At 42.1% G+C, this 14,896-nt stretch overlaps 1 protein-coding gene across 4 annotated transcripts; it reads left to right on the top strand.

The window, feature by feature from the left end:
- Positions 1–2,043: 2,043 nt before the first annotated feature.
- HAO2 (hydroxyacid oxidase 2) lies at positions 2,044–14,464 on the top strand. 4 transcript variants are annotated; one of them, XR_011143531.1, is made up of 9 exons: positions 2,066–2,193; positions 4,520–4,673; positions 5,505–5,656; positions 6,505–6,785; positions 7,157–7,372; positions 9,200–9,358; positions 10,386–10,486; positions 11,085–11,154; positions 12,509–14,464. XR_011143531.1 is itself a non-coding variant. In XM_009685067.2 (8 exons), exons 2-8 carry the CDS (start codon positions 4,543–4,545, stop codon positions 12,562–12,564), a joined length of 1,068 nt encoding a protein of 355 aa, XP_009683362.1. In that variant the 5' UTR covers positions 2,044–2,193; positions 4,520–4,542; the 3' UTR covers positions 12,565–14,464. The 4 variants fall into 4 exon arrangements, 2 of the variants coding, with proteins under 2 accessions (XP_009683362.1, XP_068813412.1); XR_011143530.1 differs by having other exon boundaries at positions 6,502–6,785; XM_009685067.2 differs by lacking the exon at positions 10,386–10,486 and having other exon boundaries at positions 2,044–2,193; positions 6,502–6,785.
- Positions 14,465–14,896: the final 432 nt, after the last annotated feature.

Below are 14,896 nucleotides of genomic sequence, written 5' to 3'. Positions count from 1 at the left end.
TCCTAATCCAAAATACAGTCATCACTGTTTTTTTAATTCATGTGAAATGATGATAACCAAGAAACCATAAACTTTACGGTTTGATGAGTTGGCTGCTATGTGCATCCCTAAAGTAGGGGAGTACTGAGATCAGCAAAGTGAGAAACATGATGGAGGACCCTGCAGATAATTTATAGGCTGAAACAACAACCAGGCTAGGCTACATGTAGCTATATTTATTGCTATGCTGTGCACCAGAAAATGTTAAGAATAAAATACAGGGAATGAAGATTTCCAAACATATTAGCAGGCACTGTTGTGATGGGATCATATCAATTTTAAGGCCATAGTGCCTGGCAGCCCATCAAGGACTGATTTTTTTTCTTTCCTGTTATTGCCAGCATAAATTGCTATATGTGACACAAAGCTGACATCTAGCGGAGGGAGAATGAACCCAGGATTTTCTTTCCCTTCGCAAGGCCACGCTCCGTCCTATGTAGTGCAGAGGGAGATGATACTTTGCTCTTCTCTTCAGAAGTGATCTGAAGGCTGTTATGCTGAACCAGTTTTCCTGGGCAGGAAAGAGAATCCAAGGAGCTCAGGGGAACTATAGCTAAGTGCACATACCATGTCTCATTTATAAGAAATACATCAATAACTGAATGCCAGAAGCTAGCTTCATAGTGCTGTCAGCAGATAATAAGCTTTGAAGGCAGAATTTTTAAAAACTTCAAAAGATGATGGTGTATGTGGCCATTCCTTGTAATGCTTGGGCCAGGTCTCATAAACACATCAAATAGAAAGATATATCTTTGCTACAGCTGAAGAAATGGAAGCAGTAACCTAGAATTTCTGCTGTCAGGAACATGAGCTCTGTAGTCCTGCATCAGACCAGCCTCGGGGAATACCAGGACCCCAGGCTGTAATGCTGTTCAGCTTCCAGTTCTTCCCCAGTCCTTTGGCTCACTCACTGCCTCAGCTGCACTGCTTAGGCTGGGAGGACAATATTGGCAAAATTCTGGGAATGTTCTCACAAATTTTCGCTTCAGCTTCTGCACCTAGTATCACAGGTTTATGGAAAAAACATACCAATTTTAAGTTAGTAAAAATCTAAGTTTCAAGCTCTCATGCGGTAGGTAGGAATTGAAAACATGAACCCTGAAGTCTAAAAACCAGAGGACAAATAAAACTATCCAGTATTTACTTTTCATATATTGCAAATTTAAGTCAATATCATAAATCTGTTGGCACCTCAGTCCTAGTTTTTAATGCTTAGTGGGGAGAAGGAAGGGAACACCGTAAAGTCTCACCAGTTCTCAAGCACAGGGAGAAGGAAAGGACAGATGGTGCTTCTGGGAGATGACTGGATGGGCAGCCAAAGGAGGAAATCCGCAAGTGCAGGGGGAGAGCACATGGATCATGGGAGCACTCATAGCCATTTAAAAATGGTAGAGCACAAAGGGTACTTTACTTGTTCATATACTGTGTGTGTTTCTCTTCCATGCATGGTGATAAAGATTCGAGGCTCTGTAGCTGAGGGCTGTAACAACTCACGCTGCCTGTGAATCATCATTTTGGAGGGCTTTGTAGCATGTTCATCAGCAAATTACCAACAGGCTTGAGGAACAGCTTGGTTGGCCAGGTGCTGTGAAAAGGCAGCAAATCCAAAAGACTTCTTCTGCAGACCCATTAGCTTTCCTTGCCAGACCTGCACGAAGGTGTGATAACATGCAGGTCCTCACATGCCCCATAGGAAATGGCATTTCACCTCCACTTCTTCTTCTGCTTGGAGCAAGGGGCAGGGAACACTGCCAGCCCATGCCTGAACGGGGTTGAACAGCTACTATCGTTCCTGCCCTCCTAAGGGCCAATTTAGGGTTTCAGTCAAAACCCCTGAGATGCTGAGGCTTCCCTGAGTGAATGCACAGCCTTCAGCCCCTGCCGAACAGCACAGTTCCAGTGCTGTTTTCCAAGCAATGACTTTGTTGACAGACATTTTTGGAAGGACCTTTTAACGATCGGATAGCAAAACAAAGTCAGTGTTACACAAGCAGTACAAAGTTTACTGCAGGATTGAGCTTTAATCACTTGTGGTTGGTTATTGACTCCAGAAAAAACAGCAGCTACTCAGCGAAAAGACCTCCTCTGCATCCTGTTTGTAAGCTAACTTGAAACACAGGATCTCACCTACTGCTGCTCGCCCTGAAACCCAAAGTAAGTCAGAATTGAGGGACAGTGAGGATTGGGCCTGGGTCGTTTAAGATTCCCATTTATTCTGCCATGAAAGGATTTGGTTTGTCTTTTTTCTGTGCTTGCTGACTTTGACCTTTCTTACATCAGGGAAAGGAGAACTCATGATATGTTGTATATGGCACATCACGATATGTGAAGACTTGTGCTAGCGACAGTGTTTGATGTAATGAAGACATACAGACAGGGCTTTGAATATTTTTACCACCCTGATACCTAATGCTTATTAGAGGAGACAAAGCACTAATTTAGATATCAATCACATTTCCTCTTTGTCTTCCAATTTGATTCCATCATCTTGGCTCTTTGCTAGCAGAGAACTATGATTCCTGATTTTCAAGTGTATATATACAGCCATCTCTATCAGTGAGACTTATCCATGTTTGCAATTTGACAGATTGGATTTGTGTACATAACCTATGTGCTTATCTGTGTCAGAAGCACACGACATCAGAAACACTGGACTCATTTTGGGGAAGCTTGAAACCCCTGCTAATCTGCTGTGAAAGGCTAGTCCTGAAAGCTAGGGTATTTACTTCTTCCTGGACATTTATAGAAAGATTACACAAAAACCACAGCTGTTTTAAAACTCTGTGTTTTAGTCACACTGCAAAATACCTGTTTTAATAAAAATTGCAGAAGTAAATACAATGAACAATTTAGCAAATTGATTTTTCCTATGTTTTGTACGGTGTAATACACCATGTTTCCTCGCATACAGGCATGATTTGCTAAAACATCAATTTACATATTTTCTAGTCCTGGTTCACAAGCAGGAAGGTGAAGGCATTTGTTAGTCAGATTTATATTGGTTTGATTGAATATTTGGGTCACACAATGTCACTTCTGTTCCTCGACAGACTGAGCAGTTCTTCAAATTATGTTCCATGTCGTAAAATTTACTTTTTGTCCATGTTCTCCCATAGTCTCTCCAAATTTTGTATATTCTTTTCTTAGCAGGCATGAATGGAAAGTGCCTGCAGTGTGGAAAGCAAACACCAAAGAGATATTTATTTGTTGCACTGGAAAAATGAATATCCCTACAAAACATTTTGGTTTTTTTGCCACAGCTCTAGCCTTGACTGTGACTTATACTCAGAGACTGCACATAGCTTTAAAATGCCTTCATGCTGGAGCAGGTTAGATGTAGGCTCTGTATTTACTTGCTTCTAAATTTTATGAGCTTAGGTTTAGCCAATGATGTGCTCAGTAACTAATGGTTCAGTCAGAGAGCAGTCCTAGAAGAGAGACAATCCAAAGAATGAAATTCTGGAACAATTTTCCAGGAAAATTAGTGGAATAAATAACCCAACTTTTTTAAAGATGGAATTTATGATGGGATTATATGACTGCTGTGCCTCAAAATAGCAGAGGACCGAAAGTGTCCTCTTCAGGCTTCTGCTCATTAAGGCAGAACAGAGACACAGATGTACAAGCTTCCTCCTACTCCTATGTCGGCATCAGCAAGTTTTCCTCATACTAGGGCAGAGGATAAATGGCAAGACATGCTTGAGAGCAGATGAAATAATTGTGGACACTGGGTAGTCATATCTGGTAAAGCAGTAACTAAAAGTTAGAAAGAAATTCTGATTCAGGAGGGGTCTTCAGAGATAAAAGACCAGATTCTCCCTTTAATTCCTTTAACTCTGGTGGAACTTCTTGGAGTTTCACACTTGCAAGATCGACTTGAAAGTTTAGGAAATGCCCAAATAAGTATCACCTATGTGACTTTGATTTGTGAGTGTGACACAGTATTCCACAAACCAAGTTCAGCTAGCAGCTGTACCATGCTGAGTTTGAAACATTTTTCCAAATTCTTTTAAGTGGGAGTGGGATTAGATAGCCTCCAAAGTTCCCTTCTTTTGCTAATTTTGCTATGATTCTGCGACAGCTAAGCAGGAATTTATATCTTCTTGGTTTTACATTTCTGAAATGATCAGAACAAGCTCCTGGCATTGTCCCTTGACAGGCAGTGAACCTGTATGAAGGGCAGCCTTGTCACCATTTTGGGACACAAGTACAGGACATTTAGGAAATGAGGTGTATAACTTACATATGTTCAGGAGGCAGTGTCAAAGGAGGTGACATTACTTTAAGATTACCCCTGCCCATAAGAGCTCAATAAATAGTCTCAGAGACTGAATGGGCCACCAAGATGGAGGCACCTTCTTAGCAACTCTTCTACAAGACCAAGGAGTCAAGGCTTGCATTAAGTGACATTAGAGTGCACAGATGAGAGAATGACAGTTCAGGGATCTAATTTCTGTTCCATGTTATTCTTTTCTTCCAGGGTTCCCAGAGCATCTCTCTGAAATGGCTATGGTGTGTCTGTCAGACTTTGAAGCTTATGCTAAAAAGTATTTACCTAAGACTGCTTGGGATTATTTTGCAGCTGGAGCAGATGATGAGAGCAGTCGAGATGACAACATCCTGGCATATAAAAGGTAACGTGAAGGAGAAGTGATGGGTATTGTGCTGGAATCTTTTAAATTATATTTGTGTGCAAGTGCGTTTGGCATCTGTACTCAGTGTTCACAAGCAAAGACTGCTAACATCTTGCCTTCTCAGACTGATCCCCAAGCACAATGCGCTTATCTGAGTGACATACACTAACACCTTCTGATGTTAGCCAGAATAAGAAACAGACTATATGAGGCATAAGGGACACTGAGGGTACAGGCAAACGGTATGGTATGGTATGGTGTGGTATGGTGTGGTATGGTGTGGTATGGTGTGGTATGGTTTGACAGTAGAAGGGATGAGTGGCTATAATAGAGTGAGATGCAATGGGGAGCACGTGGTGGACTGCAGGAAACCTAAGTGTGAATAACATGGGATTTGGGGACCATGCTGCAGATAGAGAGGGCAGACACTGTGCAGTGAGGATAGAGATGAGAATGATATGGTGGAAGACAGAGACCTGGGACTGGGCTGCAAGTAGAAGCAATTTATGAGGCGGGTACATAGGGAGAACAAGATATGTAAAGAGTGGTGCGCTGAAGTGGGAAGTGCAGGAATGAGGTATTGTGGCCCATGAGTAGGAGCATGGGATTAATTGTAGGTGTATTTGGCTGAACTGCTGGCTGAAATGGCCTGTGAAAGCAAACAGAAAGGAAGAAGAATCATTTTCACATGACATTTTCACATGCTCTTTATCAGCTCAGATTCCTGCATTACAATGGGTAAAGGAAGACCTGGTTTCCATACAACATCAAAAGCAGAAAAACCATTGGGCAGCTACAACATTTTAGTGTGTTATTGCTTTTGCCTTATAGAATTCGTTTCCGGCCACGCGTGCTGCGGGATGTATCTGTGATGGACATTAGGACTAAGCTCCTGGGGACTGAAATCAGCTTTCCTGTAGGAATTGCCCCTACAGGCTTCCACCAGCTTGCATGGCCTGATGGAGAGAAAAGCACAGCCAGAGGTACTCCTCCATTTTGTTGCTGTGTGGCAAAAATGGGTTTGTGGAAAAAAGTGGAAAATTTAAAGAGCTCGTAGGATAATTTGAAGTGTGATGGAGCAAAGTGTTCAGGCCTGAATGGACAAACTCCTTTCTCACTTTCTGACACCCCTTTTTGTAGGTGACCCACTTTGTTCCGGGGACACAAGTGCATGGGAAGCCATACAAACAGTGTTGTACTTCTCCAGCTACCACTGTTACCAGATCAGCCTTGTGGAGGGCTGCTGCAAATTTGAGACAGAGATCGTGGAGACATTTCTAACTTAAACCAAAACCTACACAGGTCCTCAAGTGCCATGGGCTCCAGATAGGACATAAAAGTGATGGATAGGTCTCAACCTGTAAATTTCTTGTTACTGGTGAGAACTGTGTCTCCCCTGGAGAAGAGCAGAGCCGCTCTCCCAAATCCTGCGGTGAGTTTGGAGAGCTGTGCCCTAGACATACCTTTGCTCACATGTGTGTTCCTGTGTGCACTGACTGCATTTGCTAGCGCATTCCTGTGAGACAGTAGTCATAAGGATGAAGTCGCTGTTTTTAAAAAACAGTTTCAAAATGAAACAACACTTGGTGAATTACTTCTTCCTTTCCTGTATTCTTAACCATCATCCTACAACAGTGCATGGTAAATGTTGCCATTTTTAATCCCTGAGACGTATTTGCCAGTTGTTAGAGTGCCATGTTTGGTAGAATATACATAAAGCAGCAGTTCAGGTGTTCTCTGTAAGCAGTACACAAAAAAATCTTGTACTGGGTACCTGATAGCGCTATTCAAATAACATTGATTCTGCCTCTTTTAATACCTCCTGAAGCAGCCAAAGCCATGAACATTTGTTACATTGCGAGCACATACTCCACCAGCAGCCTGGAAGAGATCTCTGCGGCTGCCCCCGGAGGCTTCCGGTGGTTCCAGCTCTATATCCACCGCAACAGGGCAGTTGCCAAGCAGCTGGTCCAACAGGCAGAGGCCTTGGGTTTCCAAGGCCTAGTCCTCACAGTTGACCTGCCCTACACTGGCAAAAGACGGGCTGATGTCCGCAATGGCTTCCGGCTTCCTCCACACATGAGACTGAAGAACTTGGAGGGAGCCTTTGAGGTTTGTAAAATGATCTAGTTCTCTCATTCACTGTGTTGGCATATACCACATGAGGCAAAACCCTTGAGTAACTGCTGCCTTGACATCTGCTGTATCAAGGGCATATTTTCTCCCATTCTGGTTCTGCAGCGTTCTGGTTTGAGCTCCTGCTGGCCAGGATTCTGGCTTTAAAATCTCAATCTACTTTCCTTAGAGACACTCATTTCCATCTCCATTATAAATATTCTCCCCCAGTGACACATGCTTTACAGAGGTGAAGAAGAAGACTGTTAGGCAATTTAATTAGTCTCTTCTAGGGTAGGGAAACATTTTAGGGGGTCTCTCTATTATGACAACTTAAATGAGGTTTTTCTTTTGCCCCATGGCTGCAGGGAGATGAGTGTTCCGAGTATGGAGTCCCACCCAATAGCTTGGATCCTTCAGTCACCTGGAACGATATCTACTGGCTGCAGAGCCTTACTCATCTGCCTATCGTCGTCAAAGGCATCTTGACCAAAGAAGATGCAGAGCTGGCAGTAAGACATGGAGTACAGGGTATTATTGTGTCCAACCATGGTGGAAGGCAACTGGATGGAGGACCTGCCACTGTAGGTGGTACAGTTGATGTCCCCTGAGTGTTTGTTGTATGCATGCTTGTGCTAAGCTGGGTATCTGTGTGCTGGTGGTTGTATATATACTTACGGTGGACTTGTGTGTGTGTTGCATGGCTGTGAGCATTTGCAGATGTCCTTTAGCTTTACACTGGTAAGATGCATGCCTTGGCGTGTGCTACCCACGCAAGTATTTTCTCAGCTTTCTTGCGGGGAGGGAAGGGTTCTGTAACCAGCACTGAACCCATGCTACAGCAGATAAACCACTGGCAGTATCTGGTCTAAGTTAGTAAAAGTTGGTTTGCCTATGTCTTCATCAGCTTTTGCAATGAACACATAGTCTGTGTGTGCTCTAGCAGGGACAAACTGAAACTCTGGAGTTGAATATGTACCAACAAGAGTATAATGCATTCTCATTACTAACCTCTGCCAAAACATGCACAAACAATCCAGCTGGATTTAGTGAGAGATCTGCATGCATATTTACAGACTCAAGACTAAATAGGAATTTATTGACTTTTAGGAGCCAGAAAAAGGATAACTTACTCAGAGAAAAATTCCCTGTTTTTTGGTCCATACAAAGCAATTGTAGGTTGTTATGACATATGCGTATTCCACTGCTTTGTTTTGGCTTCATTTTTCTCCCTGTGATTTACTGGCAGTAAACAGTCAGTTTTTCCGATTGTTTCTTTTACATGTCTGTATTGCATAGCATCTCATTCTGCTGTTTCTGCTCTTTGTTTTCCCTTGTAAAATAAAAATAGGCACCAGGAAATTCTCTGCTATTCTATGTCAAGGGTGGTAGTAATGAATAAAATTTTTTTATAAATGCTAAAGAGATAGTAATGGAAATGCCATCCATATTGAACTGCTATTCTACCTTAAAAGTTTGTTTTCATACACAGAAAATCCAGCAAATACATAACCCTGCCACTCCCCTGGTACCAGAGGCTATTGTCACTGTGCTTGATGAGCAACTCCTGGAAAATTTCAGTCTGCAAATTTTCAGCCCGAAAGTCTGAAAAAAAAGATTCTGAGCAACTGGAGAAATCTACCTAGTAATCTTAGTTATAGCTGTTCTACCTAAAAAGATGAAAGAAAGGCTAGAGAGTGTAAGAGATCGCAGGAAAGAGATGGTTGAGCTTGCCAAGAAGAAGAGTTAATGAGGTCTGGTGCAATGACATCTCACTGGTTATACTGCCCTTGGGACCAGAGCCAGTATCTCTGCATGGTACTGCTCTGCACTGGGCTCTGCTCTACAGAAAAGATCTTAGGGAATCAAGAGGCTTAGCCAGGAGGAAATGACATGTGGACTGTACTACATAGCAAATGGAATCCTTCATAGCTGCTTTATGGGGCTTGAGGAGGCTTTCAACGGATGGTTGAAATGTAAGGAAGGCAACTTGGAAAGAAACAGGGAGAGATTTGACATTAGCCTTTTTTACAGACATTTGTATCATCCACTGTTGTCTCAGATGAAAGCGAGATATTATCAACAATTATTTCCATTGAAATGTATTTTAAAAATCTTTCCAAAAACTGGAAAGCAAATGATAATGTTACTTTCCCACTTACCAGAAGTGCTAGAAAAGAATACTAACATAAGCAAAACACTGGAAAAAGGAAACTCTCTGGCAAATTTAACATGGAGCCGCATTTCGTTCCACAGCTTTTGGTGCTGAGTTATTTGAGGTGCATTGTTACATTTCATTTTGCGAACATTTGTTAATAAAGTATTCCATAATGTCTGCCTGTTCCAAATCTCTCCCTTTTGTGTCAGGATCAAAAGCTGACCTCAGGGTGAAAGTGCCTTCTTCTTTGCAGATTGATGCTCTGGTTGAAGTTGTGGAGGCCGTACAAGGCAGAGTTGAGGTTTATGTAGATGGTGGAGTAAGAAAAGGCGGTGATGTATTAAAGGCACTGGCACTGGGAGCAAAATGTGTCTTTATTGGAAGACCAGCTTTGTGGGGTCTTGCTTACAAGGTGAGTAAGAAAGTTTGAGGTTTGTTATGTCTGCTTCTCACACTCACGAATACTCTGAGCTACTTAAAAATCTCATAGAGATAGTTTTCATCAGTGAGCAATTTTAAGCATTTTTTACTTTTGCTGAATTTTCAGTGAAAATGCCACAAATTGAATAAAAATCAGACATTTTGTGTGACTAAAAATACCGTAGAATTTTACAATATAAAATATGATTTTGAAGTTGGTAACATTGTTTTGTGGATTCTGATTTCTCAGTGCTGCAATTTGGTGCTAAAATACTGTAGGAGTCAGGACCATTGGTGTTTCTGAGAATAGGAAGTGGTCTTTTTTGTCGCCGATGTTTTTGAAAATTTTATATGTTGTCAGCTTATTAAGAAACAATATATGGTTTTAGTATGGCAGTTTAATAGTGGTGGTGTGAGTTCTTTAGAAATGTATATAGATCTCCATCCCACTGATGTCTAAAAGATTTTCAGCAGGACTGAGCACAACAAATCCTGTAGGTACCTAAGCGTGCTGCTACCATCCATTCCAGCTTCTACCATTCAAGCTTTGCTGCTTCTTAAGTATTTGCACATTTGTATCATCCCAAATCATAAATCAGGCCACTGATGCAAAAGATGATTAAAATAATTTTGTTATTACAATAATAAAAGTAAAATGTAATTATATAAGTTTTTACTTGGCGAAGCTTTTACTTTTTAGCCTCTGGATTGGTGCATTCAAGATCTTCTGCAGAAAAAAAAATTATTCAGTTTTTATGGTCTAGAAGTGTTTTCTATCTTTAAAGTGAGATTCCCATCCAGTGGTGTGATTCTTGTAGATTCCAGAAACTAGGCTTTAAGCAAGAAATTGCCTGAATCTTGTGAGAAACCTGGAAGAGTTGGCAGTGCCAGTAAACAGGGAAAATGGCCTACCAGGACAAGGGCATTGCTGTGAGCTGCCTGCAGTTATTCCATGATGCAAATAGACAGTAGATGGTATTTTTTTGAGTTCAACAGTATTTTGGTATTATATCCCATAGGATATTCCTAAAGATGTACCTCAGTGGAATTACTTCAGCATACAACAGAGGAAGGGCATGGACAAGCTGTGACATTGTCAGCACCCAAAGCATTCTACACTGTAAGAAATAAAAAGAAAAAAAGAAAATAAAAGGAAAAAGAAAAAAAGAAAATAGCAAAAAGAAAAAAAATCCTCCATTATTTTACAGTAAGATCAAAACAACATATACATTTTAAGCATTTTTTGAGCTTCTTGATGCCATTTGCTCAGAGGAAAAAGCACACTGTACTATTTTTAAAGATTCATCCCTGTATCTGAGTAAACTACAGTTTTTAAAGCTTTACCATATATAAAACTCTCAGTACTTCATAAAATATTGTCAGCATTGCAAATCTTGACATTTTAAAACAAGCCCCTTGGCGAAGGTTATCTGGAAGCAAAAAAAAAAAAAAAAAAAAAAGGCAGCTAGAAAATGTCAGAAGTGAAAAACAGCTTTGTTTTCTTTCCCTGATCAGATATATCACAAAAGGAAAAGCATCTAAATTAATCTGTGATGAGCTGAGCACATCCATCATAGCATTTTAAGCATTCATCTGTATGAGCGACTAGAATTGGCACTGATTTAAGGGACTGTCCCAGTGCTCACGGTGAAAGCATCCTGCTGCGTTGCTGTGGGCCAGTGCTCCCTTCACGCTGACTGCTTTCTCTGTTGGAGCAGGGTGAAGAAGGACTTCAAGACGTTTTGAGGATTTTGCGTGATGAGTTTCGTTTGTCAATGGCCTTAACTGGTAAGCATTTTGCAGGTTGGTTATAACAGTGATACAGAGGTTGTACGTGCAACAGGAGTGTGACATCCAAGCAGACTTAAACTAAAATCAGAAGCCTGGTGGGCAGATCAGAGAAAGGGAATCAGAAGGAAACCATGTGAACTGTGCTGGTTCTAGCTGTGGTATTTAAGGTGATTCTTTTCTTCCTGTGAAACCACTTTGCATTTCATGTGCCACAGCAATGAGGCTTGCAAGGAGGAAGTAAGCAAGGACCTTTCTGATCTGATTTAAATTAAAGAAATGCAGAAGCGCTAAGTAGAGCTGAGCAAAAGTTGGAATTTCTGTTCTGCTAGGATTGTATGTTTTTCAGCATTTGACTTAATCTCTACTGGGGTAAAATGCAACCAATTTTTTGCAGCATGCAAAGTTCAGAAAAACTAGATTCAGGATTTTTCTCTATATATAAGGGCAGCTACCCTGTTGGTACAGATCTCTGCATCCTACTTGCTTAAAAAGCCTCCATGTCTCTTCCAAGCTTTCACTGTTGTCCTTAGTTCTGGGCCTCTCACTTCTGCTCCCACCTATAGCTGCCATGTTTGACCCCTTCATTGAACAGCAAATCTGTGCAGTTTGGCTTCCAATTGCACACAAAAAAGTACAGCGTTTTAGTCTTCAGGTCCAGCGTAGAAGTATTTAGGCATCAACAAATGGTCCCGTCCCAGTTCAAATCGTGCTTTAAAGACTTTGTACTCCCATGTCTGTGAACCCAAGTGGGTAGCCACCCTGCCTAGGAGAGTGCGACAGGAATCCTCTGGGGAAATTCATATTACTCTTTGTCTTTGGGTTACTTTTTCAACTAGTAAATGTGCTTACAAGCTCTTTTCCAAGCGGCTCTCACACTTTGCTGGCAAGAAGGCACTGAAGTCAGCAAGAGTAGCAGGCTAGGGCCTTTTCAGTGGGGCTGTGAAATTCCCCTTGGATTTGGCCAGAGGAAAAGGCACTGCAAGTTTCCATCTCTGCTCAGTTTAGGCACAGAGGTCTTTCAGTCCTGTTTCTTTCCTGCCTGCCTTTCACTTCTGGCTGGATCAGATAGTTCCCTGTTGTTCCCTGCTGTTCCCTGCTTGTTATAAGGATCCTTTTTTTCTGATGTCTAACTCTCCTTGTATGGGAAGCCTAATGCCTAAGCTCAGGGCTGAAGATGCCACTGAGTAGTAGTAGGGCTCCTATGAGTGAGCTGTTGAAATGCCACCCTATCCCCACCACATGGCGCGTACAGAATTAGGCTTGTAGGCTGTGACTTAGTGAGGAAGCCTTCCAAGTTTAAGCCACAGACCTTTCTGTCACTAATATGTTTGAATTCTCTGTTTTATTTCAGGCTGTTCCAGTGTCTCAGGAATTGGCCGAAACCTAGTTCAGTTCTCAAAATTGTAAACAGCCTCCGACAATGCCCTCCGAACAGAAGCAGCTCACACCAGCAATTGAGGTCCCAAAACAGACTGAAGAGAGACAAAGGAGGTGCAAATGTAGAACCTATAACACGCAGCTGATAAGGCCTTCAAGAAGCTCGTGAGAAGATTAGGGAAGGCTTTGTGTTAGCAAGGATCATTCTTTGCTTTCATTAAGGCCAATAAGTTCTTTAACATTGCAGATAATTGTTACTTGCTTAAAAACATTTACTTAAAACTATCTGTTCCCTGGCATTAGCCTGTATTGGGTCTTACTCCCAAACTCTATTATGTCTGACAGCCAGACATGGTAGAAAACTATGATGTCCCTTGCTTCTTCTGCCTGATCTTTCTACCTAGTCTGACTGCAAGTCCAGCCACAGGCCTTTCCTCCTGCTGGAAATAAGTACTGTGACTGCTATCTCCAATAGCCTGGGCTCTCCTAGACGTATTCATAGCAGATAGAGAGATATCTAACAGATACTCCAGGTGTCATCTTGCCCACTGCTTCTAAAGGAAGACACAAAATAAATAGTAACCCAAGCAATACCCTGCACTCCCCACAGCTTTCCTGAACTTCCTTCACTACATCAATAATTTGGATCACATTCTCATCAGGGCAACAGCCAGGCCCTATCTATCTTCAGAGCACAGCACAAGCTTGTGGCGGTGCATGAATAACTCACATGAAGCCCTGGACTGTTTTCCCATGGATGAGAGCAGCCAGTAGTACAGGCTAACAGCATTGGCACAAGCTACCTGTAACAGCAGACCAGCATGTTACATTTGTCCTTGGAGGATGGTGCAGAGGCAGCGCGGGGCTGCTGCCAATGTAAACCCTTGCTCTCTGAGGTAAAAGAAATGCATGCTCATCAGTTCCCTTTCCAAGTTTCTGCCTGAGACACTTGGACAGTTCCCTTTCCAGGTTTCTACCTGAGACTACCTGGTCTTGCCTGCCCCTGAGGAAGCACAGCCTGCGCTCTGCCATCCACCTGGCCTCAGCTGGGAATGATGGATCCATAATTGGTAACAGAGCTTTCTGTTGCTTTCTTTCCCTTAGTCCTCTTTCACCTGGATCCTTCCTTCTCTGTAGCACCCCTTACACCACAACCTTAGACTACTCCATCTAGTCTCTTTCTATTCCTCTTTCTTCCTCATTCCCTTTCCTTTCATTGTCTCTCTTCTCTCTGTTCCCTGCCAACCCCTTTCCCCATTATTTTTCTTTGATCCTCATCTAGGCTATTGTTCCTCCCAATGGCATGGACCTTTGTAAATACGTGAAAAGCAGGTGTAGCATCCTGCAGCCAAGGCAAAAGTTGGTCCATGTGGTGTCAGCGGGAGGTGACCTTGCTTAGGATTTGTCTATATCACAGGCTGCAGTATGGCACAGGGATGCCCTGGAATTGCCTGGGGACTAGAAGCACAGGGCTCCTGTTGCCAAGCATAACAGCAGTTTCTGGCAAGCTGTGCTTTGGGCTGATACTGCTTCAGTAGTACCTGGGCTATGTGCTCCTAGGATGTGTTTGTAATCTCCTTCATGTGTTTTCACTGTGTGGTAGTGGAGGTGGTATTGCATGCTTCTTTTTTGGATACAGCAGTAGAACTTTAAAAAGAACTTATCAGAACAAAGGCTACAATCTAATTTTTCAGCTCACTCTTTTTGTGCTGTTTGTGATTAGCCTTAGCCCCTGGAGTACTGAGAAGGTGCTTTTCTCCTTTTTTGCCTATCCAAATGCTGCTGGCTATGATGATACTTCCACTGAAGATGTATTTTCTCTAAGCTACTTTAGCAAGGAGGTGTTTAACAACACTTTGTTGATTTTTAAGCTTTATATAAGGCTGTCCAATGAAGGCCTAAATAAAACACATTTAGATAAAGTGCCTAAGTTTCCTGTGTGGACATTTGGTCTTTGTTATGAATGTGGAGCGTAAATCAGTGGGGAATTGGGCCAAGGTAACTGGAAATAAGCTGCTCTGTGTTTAGTAAAGAATCTCCATACAGGGTTTAACTGATTTAACTACTCTGGCTTAATCAGCTCTTTTAAATAAGATCAAGTAAACTAGAATTGTATACACATGAAAACCATTTCTCTGTCTCATCTTTAAAAGTTCAATGTGATCTTAAAAATATCTGGTAAGAGCCCTGAGTTCTTGTTTTCTTATTACCAATTTTTAAGGCCAGGTGCAGTCACTGGTGTAGGCACTGCTTATATGGCACTTTTTGGCAGCACAAAATGGCTGCAGGATACTGGGCAGCAATGTGATGCCAAATGTCCCTTTGTGCCAAAGAAGTGCCAACTTGCCAGGCACCTGTCCTG

Source organism: Struthio camelus, chromosome 1 (assembly GCF_040807025.1).
Source record: "Struthio camelus isolate bStrCam1 chromosome 1, bStrCam1.hap1, whole genome shotgun sequence".
In the NCBI taxonomy this organism is placed as follows: Eukaryota; Metazoa; Chordata; class Aves; order Struthioniformes; family Struthionidae; genus Struthio; species Struthio camelus.
The sequence above is the reverse complement of the archived record's forward strand: the minus strand, read 5'-3'. Positions and strand labels throughout refer to the sequence as shown.

Bases quoted from the DNA above. Each gene is read 5' to 3' on its own strand.
- HAO2 (XM_009685067.2), top strand. From the start codon at position 4,543: ATGGCTATGGTGTGTCTGTCAGACTTTGAAGCTTATGCTAAAAAGTAT. The intron at 4,674-5,504 runs GTAACGTGAAGG...TTTGCCTTATAG, and splicing joins AACATCCTGGCATATAAAAG to AATTCGTTTCCGGCCACGCG. The intron at 11,155-12,508 runs GTAAGCATTTTG...GTTTTATTTCAG, and splicing joins TTTGTCAATGGCCTTAACTG to GCTGTTCCAGTGTCTCAGGA.